This window comes from Coloeus monedula, assembly GCF_965178545.1.
Source record: "Coloeus monedula genome assembly, chromosome: 18".
Taxonomy (NCBI): Eukaryota; Metazoa; Chordata; class Aves; order Passeriformes; family Corvidae; genus Coloeus; species Coloeus monedula.
This window is the reverse complement of record NC_138798.1, coordinates 13,791,341-13,809,585: the sequence shown is the minus strand read 5'-3', so window position 1 is coordinate 13,809,585 and position 18,245 is coordinate 13,791,341. Positions and strand designations below refer to the sequence as shown.

The following is an 18,245-nucleotide window of genomic DNA, read 5'->3' as shown; positions in this document are numbered from 1 at the left end:
CTTCCCAGCTCCGTTCCCTTCCCTGGACATGCTCCAGCCCCTCAACATCCTTCTTATCACGAGGGACCCAAACCTAACCCCAAGATCTGAGGTGGGACACAGGGGACTGGGATGAGCGAGGTGCCCACTTCGGAAGATGCTCCGTATGGGTTATTCCCACACGTTGGCACCGTCCTGCTGCATCCACCTGCTCTGCAAACATCAATCTCCTGCTCATCCCCAATGCCAGGAGCCCACCTGCCTTTCCAAACCCGGGGAATGTCAGAGGAGCTGCCTGGATGCCGCTCTCCCGAATCCTGCCCATGCGGAACATCAAACAATCGATCCACCGGCTGGGTGGGAATCGCTACAAGGGGAAATGTCATTACTATCAAGGTTGAAGAGCAGCAGAATTAATGACCCACCAGGGCCTATTTAGGACCGGCTTAAATGATTAGATCCGAGGCCCAGCCTAAGCATGGGCTGCTCAGTGGCGTGGGGGTGGTGGAGAAGATCTCTGCTCCCAGGTTTTTGGAGGTCTGGGATTCAGTTTTTCACCTCTCTGCCTTGATGGCCCCAGTTGGGTGCTGGACTTGGCCAAGTGCCACAGGAAACATCCTGTCCTCAGGAATTTGTTACGTGGGATGGAGAAGAACACCCACAGGATGGAAAGTGTCCAAAGTTAAAGCTGGAAATAATACAAGGGAAAAGGAAAAGGAGAAAATGGGGATGTGCTCTATCAGAAGTTCACGTCTGAACTTCACGTCTTCACCCAGCCAGGAAATCCTCACCCCAGCTTGGAAAAAACCCACCAGAAAACCACCTCGGTGCCAACGGGGCTAAAGGGAAGGAAATCAACCCCCAGCAGGCTTTGAACCAACAGGTTTCTCCAGCAGGAAAACATCCACGCCTGGAACATCGCTGCGACAGCACAGGATAAGGGGAATTCATGGGGAATTTAGCCAAAATCCAGCTGCCTTGAGCTGGAGGAGCCTCCTCCCAGCCCAGACCTGACCTAGGTGCAGCACAAAAATGTCCCGTCCTGGCCAGCAGCTGGAGATCAGCACGTCCCCGGGGCTCAGCCCGGTCGGGTCGTGCTCCGATCTGCCCTCTCCAGCTGCTTCCCAGAGGACGTTCCTTGAGGGCCACGGAGTTCATGGATGTGGCCAGACAGCAGCGTGGCAAAAGGAGCCACAGCTGGGAAGCAGATGAGGGTTTGAGCTCAGCTCCCCTTAGCATGGGTCAGGAGATGAAGGGTGGGTCAGGGGACAGGTCTAAGGAGGGGTCCAAGTATGAAGGATGGGTCCAAGGGCAGGTCTAAAAATGAAGGGCGGGTCCAAGGATGGGTCCAAGGCTGACAGGCAGGTCTAAGTAGAGGTCAAAGGACCAAGGACAGGCCAAAGGATGGGTCTGAGGGTAACAACCACCCCTCAAGCCTTTGGGCAGGACACCCCGGAGCAGATCCCGCCTCCAGAGATGCATCGGACAGCCCTTCCAAGGGTTAACACCCGCCCTTAACGAGCTGGACTTTTTGGCTCCCCAGGCAATGGATTTTTAAGACCTCCCATTCTGAGTTTGGATATTCCCTGACTACCCCAGACCTCCCATTCCGAGTTCGGATAATCCCTGACTACCCCAGACCTCCCATTCCGAGTTCGGATAATCCCTGACTACCCCAGACCTCCCATTCCGAGTTCGGATAATCCCTGACTACCCCTGCAAGATTCCAACGCCCGTGGAGCTCAGGAGGTGTTAAATGGGCATTATATCATCAGCCACTCTCAATGTTTTCCTTCCATTTTGGGACCGTTCCCGAGATGTTTGTGGATGGCGGATTTATGGAAGTCAGGGGATCTTTTCAGGAGTAATGTTCTGTACCTCGGAGTTACGGTCAACAGCTGGAGACTCCATGCAGGGAAACTGGAGGCTGGGAGCTCCAAAAAAATATCAAAAACACCCCAAAAAAAAAAAAACAAACAAACAAAAAAAAAAAAAAACAAAAAACCAAAAAACTTAACCCCTGCCTCAGAAGGTCTTGGCATGCAGAAATGATGGATTAAACGCTGGGAATGAGATCCGAAACACAACATTCAAAGGAGTTTATGAGCTGTCAGCGGGAATCAAGCGCTACACGGTGGCCTTGCTCCAGAGGGGACCCGGTCACTGCTGCTGCTGTCACAAAGAAATGGTCCTGGTTTATTTTCTGTCTGTGCAGAGGTGGAAAAATCCGGCGGGAGCAGCCCTGGAGCACCCTGAGGGCTCCACTCCATCAATCCCGACCCACAGCTCATGGGGAGAGAGTTTTTCCTTCCGCCAAAGTCACCCCTGGCTCCCCAGAGCCCGTTTCACCCCATCCTGAGCTGGGGAGGAGATGACAGGACTGGGGACAAGTGCCAGGACACAAGGAATGGCTTCCTACTGCCAGAGGGCAGGGCTGGATGGGATATTGGGAAGGAATTGTTCCCTGGGAGGGTGGGGAGGGGCTGGGATGGAGTTCCCAGAGCAGCTGGGGCTGCCCCTGGATCCCTGGCAGTGTCCAAGGCCAGGCTGGACATTGGGGCTTGGAGCAGCAGTGGGAGGTGTCTCTGCCCGTGGCAAAATGGGACAAGACGGTCCCTGACGTCCCATCCCACCCAAACCATCCCATAAATCAGCCTGAGGGACACCAAGCTCTCTCCTGGGAGGGTTTCAGAAGGGTCCTTTCAGGGAACAGGCAGGATGGGGGTAAATCTTCACCCCAAATCACTCCAGGAAATCCCACCCAGCACTTGGGTTCCCCAGGAGTGTCCCCAAACTCTCGGCTCTCCGAGCCCAGCCCTTCCTTCCATGCTGGAACAGGACACAGGGAACAGAAAGCCCCGATCCAAAGCAACCCAAGAGCCACGGGGCACAACTGAAACCAGCAGGGGTTGATCAGGGAAGGCTCCAAATCCCCTTCCAGGGATGAGCTCCCTCCGGCACTGGACTCGGACACCGCGGAATTGTGACATTAAAACAAACCCTCCATCCTCAAATTCTGTGGCCATAAAATAACAATTAGCTGAGAAGAGCCCAGAATTTTTTCCATTTTAATCCACTTTTTATCTGTGCCAGGCATTTTCCACCTCATCCAGGCTAATAAACAACTCCCACTCCAGCAGGGATGCGCTGGAAAAAAAGAAGGAAGAAAGAAGAAGCTGCCTCTTTACCGCACTAATTACAATCCCGAAGCGCTAATGGGATTAGCAGGCAGGATTTAGTGGTTGTCTCCTGCAAAATCATTAAGTGCCATTAGAGAAAATTAACTTCCCTGCTTCTCCAAGAGGTTTTCGGGAATCCGGATCCAACCCAGCGCAGTGGCCCCTGGAGCACAACAGGGCCCTGCCAATATTGGCTGTTCCCTTGATTAATTCCCTAAGGGGGAGTTGGGATTGCCCAGCACCATTGGGAAGGGAGTGCTGGGAAAACTGGGTGCAGTCAGGAGAGGAGCAAAGGAATCATGGAATGGTTTGGGAAGGACCTTCAAGCCCATCAAGTGCCACCCCTGCCATGGCCAGGGACACCTCTCACTGTCCCAGGCTGCTCCAAGCCCCGTCCAACCTGGCCTGGACATTCCAGGGATCCAGGGGCAGCCACAGCTCCTTTGGGAAATTCCTGCGCCAGGAAGGTGGAGAGTGATGAGGACAGAGGGGACACCGCTGTGTTTGCGTCACCCCGTGGGACATTTCCACCTCCACGCCCGTCCCTGCTCCTTCCCTTTGAAGGAAATTCCAGGCATCCCATTCTGCCATGGAATCAGCAGCCAAAAGATTTGATGGTGATGATCCAAACCTCGCCCCAGCTCCACGTCAGGGTGACCACGAGGGCTGGAAGTCCCTGCCCTTGGAATGAGATCAGCTTTAAAGTCCCTTCCAACCCTAAACCTTGATTCCTTTGATCCTCGCCTGACTGCATCCAGTTTTCCCAATGTCTCCAGTGCTCCCTTCCCGGTGGTGCCGGGCAACTTTAACTCAGGATCATCAGGGAATATCCGATGCCCACCCTGGGGATCAAACAGGGGGAGCTGTGCCCTCAGCCAGACCTTCTCTAGTGAGGGCAGAGCATGGATCGGGAGCTGGAACGGAGATAAAAGCAGGAGAAGGGAGAGGCTGCTCCCTGGGAATGCGGGAATTCTCCCTGGGAATGGCGGGATGCCCCCTGGGGACACGGGGGTGCTCCTGGGGACCGACCAAAGCAAACACTTTCTTTCCGGTGCCGAAGCACGAGGGCGAGGGTGGCCTTCCAGGAGGCATTTCCCAGCTGAAATGGCTTCGTTTCCAACAGCTAAAAGCCTTTGGAGACCAAAAATTCCCAGCTCAGGGAAAAAAGGGGACGGATGATCACCCGCATTTCGTGCAGAGACCGCAGCCGCAGCCCGGGGAACAAGTGACACCGCGATGCTGAGGCCACCAGACACAGCTGCCAGCCCCAAACCCGCTCTGGTCCCCTCTGCCCCAACAAGGGGAGCTCCGGGTCTGGCACTGGGAGCATCTCAGTGGATTGAACTCCTCCCGTGTCCCAGCTGGAGCTGCCCAAACATCACGGATAGCCCGGAGGGTCTGAGCCCTGCCCGGGTATCCAGGCTCCCTCCACATCCCTCAGGGGACTGTTCCCGGGATTCTGGCACGGCCTTTCTGTCCTCAAGAACGCCAAATTTTGGGACAGGAAGAGCAGTTCGTCCTGGGATCCTGTTTTGGGAGCCAGCGTGGAGCAGCTCCATCCCAATACATCCTCAGGGAGCGGAGGGGGTGTCCCAAAGTGGCACCGGTGCCCTCCGCCACGCCACGCCGAGGCGTTGTCTGAGCGCGGCCACCAGAAGGGGTGGGAAGGGATGGAGAGTAGGGAACGTAGCGACGCCAGGGAATCCTTTCCCTGCACAGCAGCAGCCTCTGCCGGCCCCGGAGCCGCAGAGCAGGAGCAGCGGGAATGCGGCAGAGCCCGGAGAGCGCGCCCCGAACGCCGCCAGGGATGGAACAGATCCCGGGGGGGGTCTCCAGAATATAAACCGTCCTCTCCATAAGGATTTCTAAATCCCTAAATCCACTTTTCAGCTGGAGGGTGATGATTCCAATCTCTCTCCAGCGGGCATTCACCCTCCCCACGCAGCTCTCACGGCCATTCCCGTGCAGCAGCTGGAAAATCCAGCCCTCCCATCCCACATTCCAAAATGCCAGGGCTTTGCCAGCCAACAGTCCTGGAGCCCCTGGGTGCTCCTCATCCGCCCCCCCAAAATGAGATCCCGGAGCAGCAGAACCGACACCATCCCACAACATCCCTGCGAAAAGGGTTTTCCACATGAAACCCCCGAACAAAATCCCGCCATTTAGGGATAAAAGCCCTTTTCCCAAGGCGCTGGGATGAGCTCCATCCCCCCCAGCACGCACCAGCACCCGGCGGGCACCACTTACTTGGGGGTGTGCGCCTCATCCACGCGGTGCCCCAGCTGGAACTCGTGGGATTTGCTGCGGTGCAGCGCCGTGAATCCCGGGATGAGGTGGATCAGCTTCCGCGACGAGGGCGGGGGCGTCCCGGGGGGCTTCAGTTTGTTCCTGCGGCGCACGGGCGGCGTCCCCGGCGGCGTCATGGTGGTGACGATGTTGGGGGTGCGCGGGGGGGTGTGCGCGGCGTGGCGCTGCCGCGGGGACGGTGGCAGGGAGCGGTGGCCGGACTCCAGGGGTGGGCAGAGCCCCGGGTGACCCTCCACGGTCAGGCGGTCCACGTGTGTGTACATGGGGCCGTGGGACGAGCTGGCGTGGCAGTGGTGCTGCCCGCACTTGGGCTGGATCTTGGGGCTGGGGTGCGTCCTGCCCCAGGGTCCCGTCTCGGGGGGGCATCCGGGGCTGTTCTCCTTGCCCGGCTCCGTGCTGGGCCACTGGATGGTCCAATCCTGCTTGGAGAGGCTCCCGCCTGGATAGGGCACAGAGAGACGGCCATGAGGTGGGGCAGAAGCTGGGAATGCCCTGCTCAGCCCTGGAGATGTTGGGATCGCATCCCTGGAAGTGTTCAAGGGTTGGACAGGGCTCGGAGTAACCTGGTTTAGGGGAAGGGGTCGCTGCCCATGGAATGAGATGAGCCTAAAGGTCCCTTCCCACCCAAACCATTCCATGATTGATTCTATCCTGGCTCTGCATCCCAGCGAGAAACTTCTCTGTGTTATGGAATCCTGGAATGGGTTGGGTGGGAAGGGACCTTAAGGATCATCTCATTCCGTGGGCAGGGACACCTCCCACTGTCCCAGGCTGCTCCAAGCCCCAATGTCCAGCCTGGCCTTGGACACTGCCAGGGATCCAGGGGCAGCCACAGCTGCTCTGGGCACCCTGTGCCAGGGCCTGCCCACCCTCCCAGGGAACAATTCCTTCCCAATATCCCATCCAGCCCTGCCCTCTGGCACTGGGAAGCCATTCCCTGTGTCCTGTCCCTCCATGCCTTGTCCCCAGTCCCTCTCCAGCTCTCCTGAAGCCCCTTTAGGCCTTGGAAGGGGCTCTGAGCTCTCCCTGGAGCCTTCTCTTCTCCAGGTGAGCACCCCCAGCTCTCCCAGCCTGGCTCCAGAGCAGAGGGATGGGTGGGCTGAAGAGCACAGAGATCCTCCAGTGCCCCCCCTCCCACGGGCAGGGACACCTTCCGCTATCCCAGGCTGCTCCAAGCCCCATCCAACCCGGCCTGGGACACTGCCAGGGATGTGACATCCACAGCTTCTCTGAAGATCCCACACTGGAGTCTCACCACTCCAAGTGAGGGATTTGCCAGCGGTGGAGGTGTCCCCACGCCTCCCCCACCAGCACCAGCTCCCCCCATCACCCCAAAAGGTGACCCTGGGATGGGGCAGCCCCACTGGGATGGGACAACCCCAATGGGATGGGGACACTCCCACTGGGATGGGACAGCCCCACTGGGATGGGGACACTCCCGCTGGGATGGGACACCTTCGCTGGGATGGGGACACCCCTCACCTGGCCCAGGCTGCTGCCCCATCTCCCCCCCCGCCCCCCCCCAATTTGTGCTATTTGCATAACGACGGGGCTGTAATTAACGGAGGCTCCTCTCCACTCCTAATTATCCATCGCCACCGGGAGCAAAGAGCTGCCAGCAGCGCCCTCAGAGCATCCCAAGGATGATCCAAGTGCAGTTTGGTCCTTGATCCCAGTTCAAGGCCCCCTGACTGACGGCTTTTGATGGCCCTCATCAAGGAAATCCAACAAAACCCCAAATCTCCTCATTTTCCAGCTCCTCCTTCCCGCTCCCTGGACGGGTTGGTAATTGGATCCTCTCCCCTCGCTCCGGCCTTTTCACGGGAATGTTTCAGCTCAAGCTCCCGAGGAAAAGGAAAGGCTTGGGAAACGAAAGGTTTGGGTTGAAAGAAAGCTTCGAGTCAAGGGGTGGAGGATGGGAGACGAGGACTCGGCTGGAATCATTTTCTCGGAGCAGAGCATCAAAATAAAGGATGAAAAAATTCCCAAAATAATCGTAAAATATGAAAAAGTTAACAGCAAAAAAATTCCCAAATAATTGTAAAATATTTTTTAAATTGTATCGACGAAAGAATAAAACCAGAAAATGATAATTGAAAATGTTAAAAATAAAAATGAATTCTTTCGAATGAATAAAAAATAAAGTAAATATAATAATATTTATTAATTTTTTCTAAATTAAAAGTAATTAATTAGAATAGAGAATACGTAAAAACAAAATCTAATTAAAATAATAATGAAAATGTTTTAAATTAAAATTAATTAGCTGAAATTAAAAAGAAATTAAAATAAATAAAGTGAAAATAATAATTAAAAACCGTAAAAAATAAAATAAATTAATTAGAATGAATAAGAAGTACAGATGAATCAAAAGGAAGAAGTAAAAATGTTCTAAATTAAAATAAATTAAAAGAAACAAGAAATTAAAAGAAACAAAATTTAAAATTATAAATGTTTAAAAGTAATTCCTTAGAATGATGAATAAATAAAAAGAAATGAAACTAAAAAGGCGAATAATAAAAATATTTACAATAAAAATAAATTTGAAAAATCAGAAAAACCTCCGTGTATGCAAATCATCGCGCACCTATGCAAATCCCGCGCATCCCATTGGCCGCTGCGCTCGCGCTGATTTGCATAACGCCGAGCTTGCCCGGCGCTAATTAGCGGGGTTAATGAAGATGAGGTGAGGATCTCCCTGCGCCCTCCGTGTCCCCGCTGTCCCCCGTGTCCCAACGGGAAGAAAAACAACCCCTGGCCCGGGCTGAGAATACCCGGGAACAGCCGGGAAAAGGCGATTCCCAGCAGGAATGCGGCGGGCAGCGGGCACCGCGCTCGCTGGGATCAGCTCCAAGCGGGAACGCGCTTAGGAGGGGAAAACACCCCAACAAAAACATCCCCAAATTCCTCTTGCTCCAAAGCCCGCTAAGGGCTGGCGGATTCCGCTCCCTCCCGGCGCTCCCCGCTCTGATTCCCAGCTGGAAAAGCACGGGAAGAGCTGGCACGGAGGGAAAATCCCCTCTGCCCAGTTTGCCCTCAAACTGGCGGCCTGGTTGCTCCTCCAACCTGCATTGTTTTGTCTAGATCCCGAATATTAATTATTTCTGGGATATCAGTCACAGCCGCCCCCCGGTCCCGCGGGCACCTCTCCTGTCCCTGTGGATGATCCCTCTGGATGAATTTGGCTCCTTTAATCCCCCTCAGGCCCCTCCCTCCATCCCACTTCATCAGGGAAGCTTTTCCCAAACCACTCCGTTAAAAACCAACAGGAAAACAAACTCCTGGGAAGAGCTGGGATGCAGCTCGGGGATGCAGAAGTGGAAAAATTCCGCCTCTTTTCCGCCTGTCCCAAATAACAAAGAGCAAGGTTTGCTTTGTTTTCCTTCAAATGAAAGGCTGGGGATAATGGGATGATCCCATGGGGGCCCTGCATCCCAGCTGCTCCTTGGGATGCTCCGAGCACTCCTTCCCTTCCCAAAAGCTGCTCCCAGGCGACCAAACTGGAGATTTCGGGATGCCCACGGGTTTTTTGGGAACCCCCACAGTGCCAGGATAGCACCCTCTGGAGCAGACTCTGGAATCTCCCAGCTTGGAGCACCAGGACACCAGGAAGGACAACTCCTCCCTCCTCTCCACCACACCAGCACAGCTCCCGAATTCCCCCCAAACCCGGAATTTTTCCTGCTTTTCCCTCGCTGCTCCCAGCCCTGCCTGACCCCGTGCTGTCCCCAGGCCACCCTCAGCCTTCCCAGGGATCATAAATATCCCATTCCGGCTCATTTTTCCCGGTAGGACACTCAACAAGCTCCGCACATCCCTCAGCAGTCACACCCCACCAGCTCCTCGAGCAGCCCCGCTCCGCTCGGATTTAATATGGAATTAATCCCGCTCCGAGACCAAACCCCACAACAAAACCCCACTCCCAAGGATCCACATCGAAGGAAAACCCAATCCAGCCTTGTTGGTGCACCAGAGCAGGGGGGGTTAACGCGGATTTGCCGCTCTGGTTGATTTATGGGATGCTCCGGGGTTTTCCCTGCTGCTCCCAGGGTGCTGGGCTTGGGAAGCGCCTCTTTTTCCAAGCCCATCCCGGCAAAATCCATCTCCATGAAACAGCCTCCAGCTCTTCCCCCCCCCCGGCAGGAGCGGCCTGGGAAATTAGAGGCTTCTAATTAATGACTCAATAAATAAAGATGGATGGGAAAGGTTAATCCTGGAGCTCATTCCTGCTTTATGAATACAAATCCTGGCGTCTCGGAATCGGCCACTGCGGCTCCTGCCAAGGAATTCCAGCTTTTAAGGAGGTTACGACTTGTTCATTAATTACATTTTTGGGATGACGACATTTTTGGGATGAATCTCCTGCTCTACGAGGAGATAAAATGCAGATAAACGCAGATTAAAAGGCATTTCTGAGGCAGCTGGTGCATCTGGGGCTCCTGGGGGTGGGGGGGGGGGGGTTCTATCCCCATCCTAGAAACTCCCAGACAGCTCCTCAGGGCTGGGCCAACCTCACTGTCAGGGAGCCATGGAGCTGTCCAGCAGCTCAGAATCCCTGGAATCCAGCGGAGGGATGGATGGCTGGATGGATGGCTGGATGGATGGATGGATGGATGGATGGATGGATGGATGATGGATGGATGGATGGATGGATGGATGGATGGATGGATGGATGGATGGATGATGGATGGATGGATGGATGGATGAATGGCTGGATGGCTGGATGGATGGATGATGGATGGATGATGGATGATGGATGGATGGATGGATGGATGATGGATGGCTGGATGGATGGATGAAAGTAGCACAGCATCCCCTCAGCGCACCCCAAAGCCACCACCCCACTGCTGCTCAGTCCCCAACAGCCATGAGGGACATTCCCAAGGTCCCAGCAGCGCTGCTCTGCCCATCCCAGTCCCACATCCCACCAAAACACGCTGCCTGGACCGTAGGGAATCTGGGATAATCTGCTCCCAGCAGCCACGCTCAGCCCAAGGCATCCAGGGAGCATCCTGCCCTGCCCTGGCCGGAAATCCCACTGTTCCCAGCCTGTTCCCAGCCTGTTCCCAGCTCCCTCCAGCAGGAGAGGGACAGGGACTCTGCTCCCGCTCTCCCAGGGAACAAAAAGAGGGGGAATTCCTGGGATGGAGCCGTTTGACTCGGCAGAGGCAGGGAACAGGGAGCCCATCCCAGGTGGAGCTTCCCGCACCCAAATCCTTGAGAAATCCCAGGAGATTTGGGTTTCTCCACTGCGTGGGAGCTCCTGCATCCCTCAGGGCTCCGCCCGTCACCTCCCTGTCCCCTCATCCGTGGGACGAGGCATGTCCAGCACGGCACAGACCCACAGCAGCTGGCAATTCCAAGGATCCATCCCGATCGTCAGGAATGGCCACGGCTGCATCTCGGCAGTGCCGGAGGGACACAGCAGCAGCTCCCACCGGGAGCAGCGGGATGGAGTTAAATGGAGCACCGGGAAAGGCAAACGCTCCACGCCTGGCTAGCGGGAGGCTCTCTCCCGCCGGGATCCGATGGATCACCGGGAATGCTGGCAGCCCCATCAGCCGCCCCATTAGGGAGCAAGTGGAGCAGCAGCATCCCACAGACCTCCTGTACTTCCATCTCCACCAGCCGGGAAACTCCGGAGGAACCGGAGGAACTTTGCCGCGGCTGCCGAGCCAAAGGCCGAGGCAGATTTTCCAAAGCAGGGAATTCCCTGGGCCGAGCGGGCAGAGGGAGGGAGCGGGATTTGTTTGGAGCAACCTTTAAAAGTCAGAGGTGTTTGAACAAAGAGCGGTGAGAGCCCTCCCCGGGCTCCCGGGGAGCCGCCGCCCTTCCTCAAACAGCCGCAAAAACTCATGGAAATGCCAAAGGGAAGGAGGGCAGGAGCCAGATTTGGGGAGTTAGGGAATGCTCCCTAGGGAACGGCAGGCTGAGATCAGCATTGGGGTCCCACTGCCACTGCCCCCAGCACGGGGGGGTGGCACTGCCACTCTGGGCCAGGCGGGAATCCCGGAGAGGATCCAATAACCAGAACGGGTGGATGTGGCCAAGATCTCTCCAGGGAGGAGCTGGGATCCCTCTCTGGGATTCCGTGCTGGTCCCACCAAGCTGCCCCTCACTGAGACCATGTCCCACCACCAGCTCTGTCCCCTGCTGTCCCCAGGGGCTGCTCCACCCCTACAAAGCCCAGATGGAAACCCAGCAGGGCTCATTCCCAGCCTCCCAACCGCTGGGATGAGGCTGTGTTGGAGGAGCCCCTCCAGAGGGGACAGGAGCCGGGCAGATGGGTCTGGGGTCCCCAAATCATGGAGGTTTGCTGCTGCCCCAGAGTCCCCCGAGCTGGCACCACAGCCCCGGTTCTTTGGTGCCATCCATGTGCCAGAGGGGCTGGAGCGTGTCCAGGGAAGGGAACGGAGCTGGGAAGGGGCTGGAGCCCCAGGAGCGGCTGAGGGAGCTGGGAAAGGGGCTCAGCCTGGAGCAAAGGAGGCTCAGGGGGGACCTTGTGGCTCTGCACAAGTTCCTGACAGGAGGGGGCAGCCGGGGGGGTCGGGCTCTGCTCGCAGGGAACAGGGACAGGAGGAGAGGGAACGGCCTCAGGCTGGGCTGGGGAGGGGCAGGTCGGATGTTGGGAACATTTCTTCATGGGCAGGGCTGTCCAGCCCTGGCACAGCTGCCCAGGGCAGTGCTGGAGTCCCCATCCCTGGGGAGATTTAACAGCCCCGTGGATGTGGCACTTGGGGACAGGGTCAGTGGTGACCTTGGCAGTGCTGGGGAATGGTTGGACTCACTCTTAAAGGATTTTTTCCAACCCAACTGATTCTGCTGTGACCCGTCAAGGCTCGGTTGGCCCTGCCCAGCCCCCGCCGCATCCCCCGGGCCCTCCCCGGGCAGAGGCGGCCCCGGTCCCGCTCATCCCCCGCTGCCGGCGCCGCGGCAGCCGGAGCAGCTCCGTGCGCGATTGAACAGCGGAGCTCTGCTGCCACCGCCCGGGGAGCCGCGCAGCCAGGCCGGGAAGGGCAGCAGGGCTGGGGCACTCCCTGGGAAGGGCTCTGGGAATGGGGAGGCTCCGCTCTCAGCCAGCCGGGAAGCGCTGCTGGAGCTGCCGGGGATCAGGATTTTCCCCTGAGCCCCCTGGTTGAGCTCCTGCAGGCACGGGGGCTCAGGGGGATCCTCTAAAAGTCATGGAATGGGTTGGATTTGGAGGAGCCTTCATCCCATCCCACCCCCTGCCATGAGCAGGGACACCTCCCACTGTCCCAGGCTGCTCCAAGCCCCAATGTCCAGCCTGGCCTTGGACACTGCCAGGGATCCAGGGGCAGCCACAGCTGCTCTGGGCACCCTGTGCCAGGGCCTGCCCACCCTCCCAGGGAACAATTCCTTCCCAATATCCCATCCAGCCCTGCCCTCTGGCACTGGGAAGCCATTCCCTGTGTCCTGTCCCCCCATCCCTTGTCCCCAGTCCCTCTCCAGCTCTCCTGGAGCCCCTTTAGGCCTTGGAAGGGGCTCTGAGCTCTCCCTGGAGCCTTCTCCTCTCCAGGTGAGCACCCCCAGCTCTCCCAGCCTGGCTCCAGAGCAGAGGGAACCCTTGGAGCAGCTCCGTGGCCTCCTCTGAACTGGATCCAGCAGCTCCAGGTCCTTCTCGTGTTGGGGACCCCAGGGCTGGGGGCAGCTCTGCAGGTGGGGTCTCACCTGGGCAGGGCAGAGGGGCAGAATCCCCCTTGCTGTCCTTGCTGCCCACACTGGGGAGCTCACCCCAGGGCAGGGCGCTTTGGGGTCCCAGCTCTCATCCACCAGCACCCCCAAATCCTTCTCCCAGGGCTGCTCCCCGTGCAGCTCCAAGATGTTCCCTGCGGGAAACGCGTTCCCAGCCAGCCCCGGCGATGCAGGAGCTCTGCCAACGTCCGCACCAAAGCCACACTGCCGGTGCCACCACAACGGGACGGTGCCACCCAGCCCGGGCAGCCCCAGGGCACAGAGGGCACTCACCGGACTTGTGGACGCTGCGGAGGCAGGACAGGGAGGCGTTCAGCCGCGCACACTCCTCGCTGTTGGCCCCAAACTTCTCCACGGTGGCACAGACCTGGTCATCGGTCATGTCCAGCAGATCCTCCAGGCTCAGCTGCCCGGGGGCGATTTCCTGAGGGAGGAATGGGGCAGGAATGGGGCAGGAATGAGGAAGGGAGAACGAACTACCCTGGAGCATCCTCTAAACCTCGGGGAACACCAGTGAGAATCCCTTTTCCTCAGGTCACGGCCCCAAACCCATCCATTTTCCACCTGAATCTCCAAGAAAAACCTGGAGAAACAAGCTTTACCTCCAGTTTTCCCACGCTTTTAGGGATATCCGGACCCAGCTGAACATCTGGGAGCACCAGGAAAACCCATCCCTGATTGGGAACGTGCAGGCCTGTGACCTCCGTTCCGGAATTCCCTTTTCCCTGGAGGCGGGATCGCCATTGGGTGCCACCCACCCACCTGCAGGAGCCCGGGGCGCGGCAGCAGGACACTGATGGGGACATGGGGGACGTCCCCACTGCAGCGGGGTCCGCGTGGCACCCACTGGGAGCAGCAGTGGGGTGTCCTCGCTGGTGGGTGGGGTGGAGAATCCACAAAATCCTGGGAAAAACCCTTCCTTTTCCGGGTGGGAATGCCCAGCCCGTACCTCCATCACCTCCTTGCGGATGTCGACGATGCGGAACCAGTGCAGGAGCTGGGGGAAGCCCTCCAGTTTGGCGTTGCGCTCCTGCAGGGCCACCTTCCTCTTGCAGGACAGCTGCCGGCTGAAATACTTCACCAGTTTGCTCTGGAAAAGAAGGGAAAACCCTCCTGGGATCCCCCACCGGCACCTGGGGGTCAGCTCTCGCCCTGGCCCATCCCAAGGTTCCCAAATCTGCCCCAAAACACAGCCCTGCCGAGCTCCTGCAGCCCAGAGCATCGAGGTTTGGTGGCCAGGAGGGAACTTCCCTCCCCAAAAAAAGCCTTTTCTTGGCTCCTTCATCCCCAAACTCGGCGCTGGGGTCTCGTTCGGGGGGTGGGCAGCCCTCGGCACCCCCCCCCCAAGTGGGATGTGAGGGGGACGGGGGGACGAGCACCACTGTTGCCACAAACGCTGCCCCGTCCCAGTGCTGTCCAGCCACCCCCAGGAAGCTTTTCCCGCTTTTATTCCCAGCCTCAGGGTCAAGGGACCCCCAAAAGACACAGTTCCCCTTCTTACACCGGAGTTTAGTGCCAAGGACCCCCCAAAACCCCCCCAAAGGCCACGCTCCCCCCTCTTACACCCCCACAAAAACCCTACAAGGGGACCAGCCACGGCATCCCATCCCAAGGCTGCAACGCGGCGTTTTCTCCTCATTCCCCCCTCACCACCCCAAATCTCCCTCACCAGATCCATCCCCCCTCTCTCTGCTCCTCTGTACCCCCATCGCTGCTCTGATCATCCCCAAAACCCCCCCACATCCTCGCACCCCGAGGCCGAAGCCGTTCCCAGCCGCAGCCCGGCAGCTCCCAAAATAAAGCTGCTGAGCGCCTGCCCTCCTTTCCCGGGAATGTAGAGCAGGGCTGGGAAGCTGCTGGGATTTCCTGCTCCCGGTTTTGCAGCTGGGTGATTCCCCGGCGCCGGCAGCGCGGGATGGAGCTGTGCCCCTGCTCCCGCACACCCCAAAAACAGACGCATAAAATTCGGGATGGAGTTTGGGATGGAGAGACGAGGGAAGAACCAAGAACTGTGGGATTTGGGAGCTTTCCCATCTCTCCCGGTCCTTTCCCCCGTGGTGACCCACTGGTGATGCCCACAGGGGTTGATATCACCCCAAAATCGCCCCCTCCAGGGGGGTGACTGCCGTGCCAGGAGCTGGGGACAGGGGTGTCACCCGCCCCCCCCCGGCAGCTTCTCCCGAGCCACAGCCTGGCTGCCAGAGGTGAATTCCCGAAAATTAACCCCCAAAAGCGAGGCAGGAACAGCAGAGGGCCTGACCGGGGGGGGCTGCAGGGAGCCCTCAGCTCTGCAGAGCCCTGCCTCGCTCCCAGGGCTGATTTTTAAGGGAAAACACTCCCAAAACGGACAATCAAAGGTTTAAGGATCAGCCTGGATCTCGCATCCCGAACACGCTCCATGCTCTTGGAGCTGAAGCAGCCCCGGGCACCTCGAACGTGCCCAGAGGCAGCTCCTGCCTCCCAAAAAATGCCCTTGCACGGACACAGATGCAGCAAAACACCGAGAAAAGAAATTCCAAAAAATTCCGCGTCCTGTCCTCCATTCCGCCGCTCCAGGTGGGATCCCAGAGGGAATAAAGGTGATGCCTGAGGCACCACGGCGTCACCAGTGCCAAAATCAGGGAGCTGTGGACAGGGCAGCCCCCGCCACCGCCGTGCAGAGGTGAGCTGGGAATGGGGAAAAGGAAGGAATTTTAATTTCCAGGTGGAGGAAATTCACCCCCACAGAGTCCTTGAGTGACAGGAGGGGTCATTTTTACCCCAAAATAGGACCCCGCTGGGACCCCCAGGTGCTCCCGTCCATGGATTTGCTCCAGCCAGGAGAAAAAAAAAAGCCCAAAAACCCTTCTGGAAAATCCCAAAGCCCTCGGTGTTTTGCTGGGGCTGGAATGGGGAGGGACGGAGACGGCCCCATCCCGCAGGGAAAAATCCCCATCCCGCAGGGAAAATCCCATCCGGAGGAGCTGCTCTGGCTCCTGCTCATCCCGGGGTGGAGCAAAGGTGGGAAATGCCGCGTTCGTGCTGTGGCACAGCCTCCCCCTGCTCCTCCGTGCCTCAGTTTCCCCACCTGGAAGAGGGCAGGGGGCGCAAGGAGAGGGGTGGGAATCCCGCGGATCTCCCCCTTCCCGCTGCTGGAATTTGCTGCTGGTCCAGCTGGGGATGCTGCCGGGGATGATCCAAAACCCTTTTCCTGTGGAGCTGGGGGTTGTTTCCCAAACCTTTCCAGCTCCTCCCCCTGCTCCAGCACTGCCCGGGGGAACGGCAGGAGCGATGCTCTGATACAAAGTGAAACCGCCAGGATTCCCTTCCCTTTGGAGGCTCCAGCAGCTCCTGGAACCCCCCCCAGCTCCTCGGAAAACAACGTCCCTGCTGCCCCGGGGTTGGGTGCTGGCACGGGAGCGATGTCCCCACTCCACGGCACCTTGGGTGACGGGCCGGGATCACCCAGGGCTGGAGCTGGATTTCCCATCCCAACCCTTCCCATCACCCCGAGCAGGAATTTCCCCTCGGCTCATCCCAAACCCAGCACGGCCGCGAGTGGCTGCTCCCCCCACCCCCCCCCCCCAACCCCACCCCCACTCCGAGCCGGTCTCCAAGGAGCGGGAGGGCGGCTGTTCCCCCCTGGAATGGGATCCCTGACGTCAGCCGGGCTGGCGACAGCACCGGCCCTGCCTGGAGACTGGGACAGGCGGTGGAAAATCCAGGAGGGGCGAGTTCATTCACCTGGCAGCCCGTGAGCCGCCGGGAATGCCCATCCCATCCCATCCCATCCCATCCCATCCCATCCCATCCCATCCCATCTCAGCAGGATCCCAGCACATGCCATGGAGTGAGGGGTTCCTCTGGAGCCCTAAATTTCCTTCTCCACGCGCCCGGAGCGACTCTTCCCCGGCTCCCACCGAGGGGCTCGTTATTCCAGAGGCACCTGGAGCAGCCTGGGGCTGGGGAATTCCTTGCCACGGTTCTGTTTTCCCTCTCAGGGCTCTCCCAAGGCCCTGCTGGGCTCGTGGGATGTCTCTGGCTCTGCGCACCCTTTATTTCGGGAGATGCTAAATGGTCCCTGGGGATTTTGTCGGGAATGCAGGAGCCGAAATGTCTCCATCCAGCATCCTGGGAGGATCCAGCTGTGGGAGAAGTGTGCTGTGCTCACCCGTGGTGTGAGACACCAGAGAATCCACACATTCGAGCAGTGAGAATCATAAAATCATGGAATTGGAAGGACCTTAAAACTCATCCAGTTCCACCCCCTGGGCAGGGACACCTTCCACTGTCCCAGGCTGCTCCAAGCCCCAGTGTCCAGCCTGGCCTTGGGCACTGCCAGGGATCCAGGGGCAGCCACAGCTGCTGTGGACAAATCCCAGTGCTGGGACAGCATCTCCACAGCCCGTGGAGCTTTGGGAATGGCCACAGCTCTTTTCTTGGAGCCTCTTCCCATCCTCACCCACGTGTTCACACAACGTCCTGGGAGGGTTCCCCGTTCTCGGCAGGAGCACGGCAGCCCAGGGACAGGGGATTGTTGATCCCGGGGTTATCCTTGGAGCCATCCACCAGGTTCTGGGAGCCCTGCCCCACATTTTGACATTGGGATGGGGTTTAACCCCCCAGACAGAACGGTGCCGTGGGACAGCCGGGATTATCGCCCAGCTCTGAGCAAGTTTTCCTTCTGCTGTTCCCAAACTCCACCGAATGCAGCACCCCCCGTCCATAGTCACACCCCAACCCCCAAATTTAGACCCATAAAGCCCACCTGCCACACTCAGACAGGGACAAAACCCCATAGCCCGGGCAGGGCTGAGGGATGAACACTCAGATCCCTCTGGATGCCACCCCACAGGAAGCAAACCAGCTCCGATTCCCACTGTTTGATCCCAGCCGCTGCCTTAGCTCCTGCTGGAGCCTGTCCCAAGGCACAAGCAAGACCCAAAACACCTCCCAGCCCCAAGGATTGCCACTGGAACCAGGCTGCAGCTGTGTCACCTGTCCCAAAAAACGCTGCACGGCGGGACGCAGGAGGATGGGAGCTCACATCTACCCTAAAGTGGCTTAAAACCGAAAAAAGAAAGGAAA

The 18,245-nt window shown here is 58.1% G+C and overlaps 1 protein-coding gene across 1 annotated transcript in view; it reads right to left on the bottom strand.

Annotated features, from left to right (window-relative positions):
- The window catches only part of KSR2 (kinase suppressor of ras 2), a gene marked incomplete at both ends in the record, with an annotated part of 74,267 nt that overhangs the window by 53,685 nt on the left and 2,337 nt on the right, over positions 1 to 18,245 (bottom strand). Inside the window, 3 exons of the mRNA XM_082293785.1 lie at positions 5,406 to 5,904; positions 13,452 to 13,602; positions 14,128 to 14,268. Coding sequence (XP_082149911.1) covers positions 5,406 to 5,904; positions 13,452 to 13,602; positions 14,128 to 14,268 — 791 coding nt within the window. The remainder of the gene's footprint in view (positions 1 to 5,405; positions 5,905 to 13,451; positions 13,603 to 14,127; positions 14,269 to 18,245) is intronic.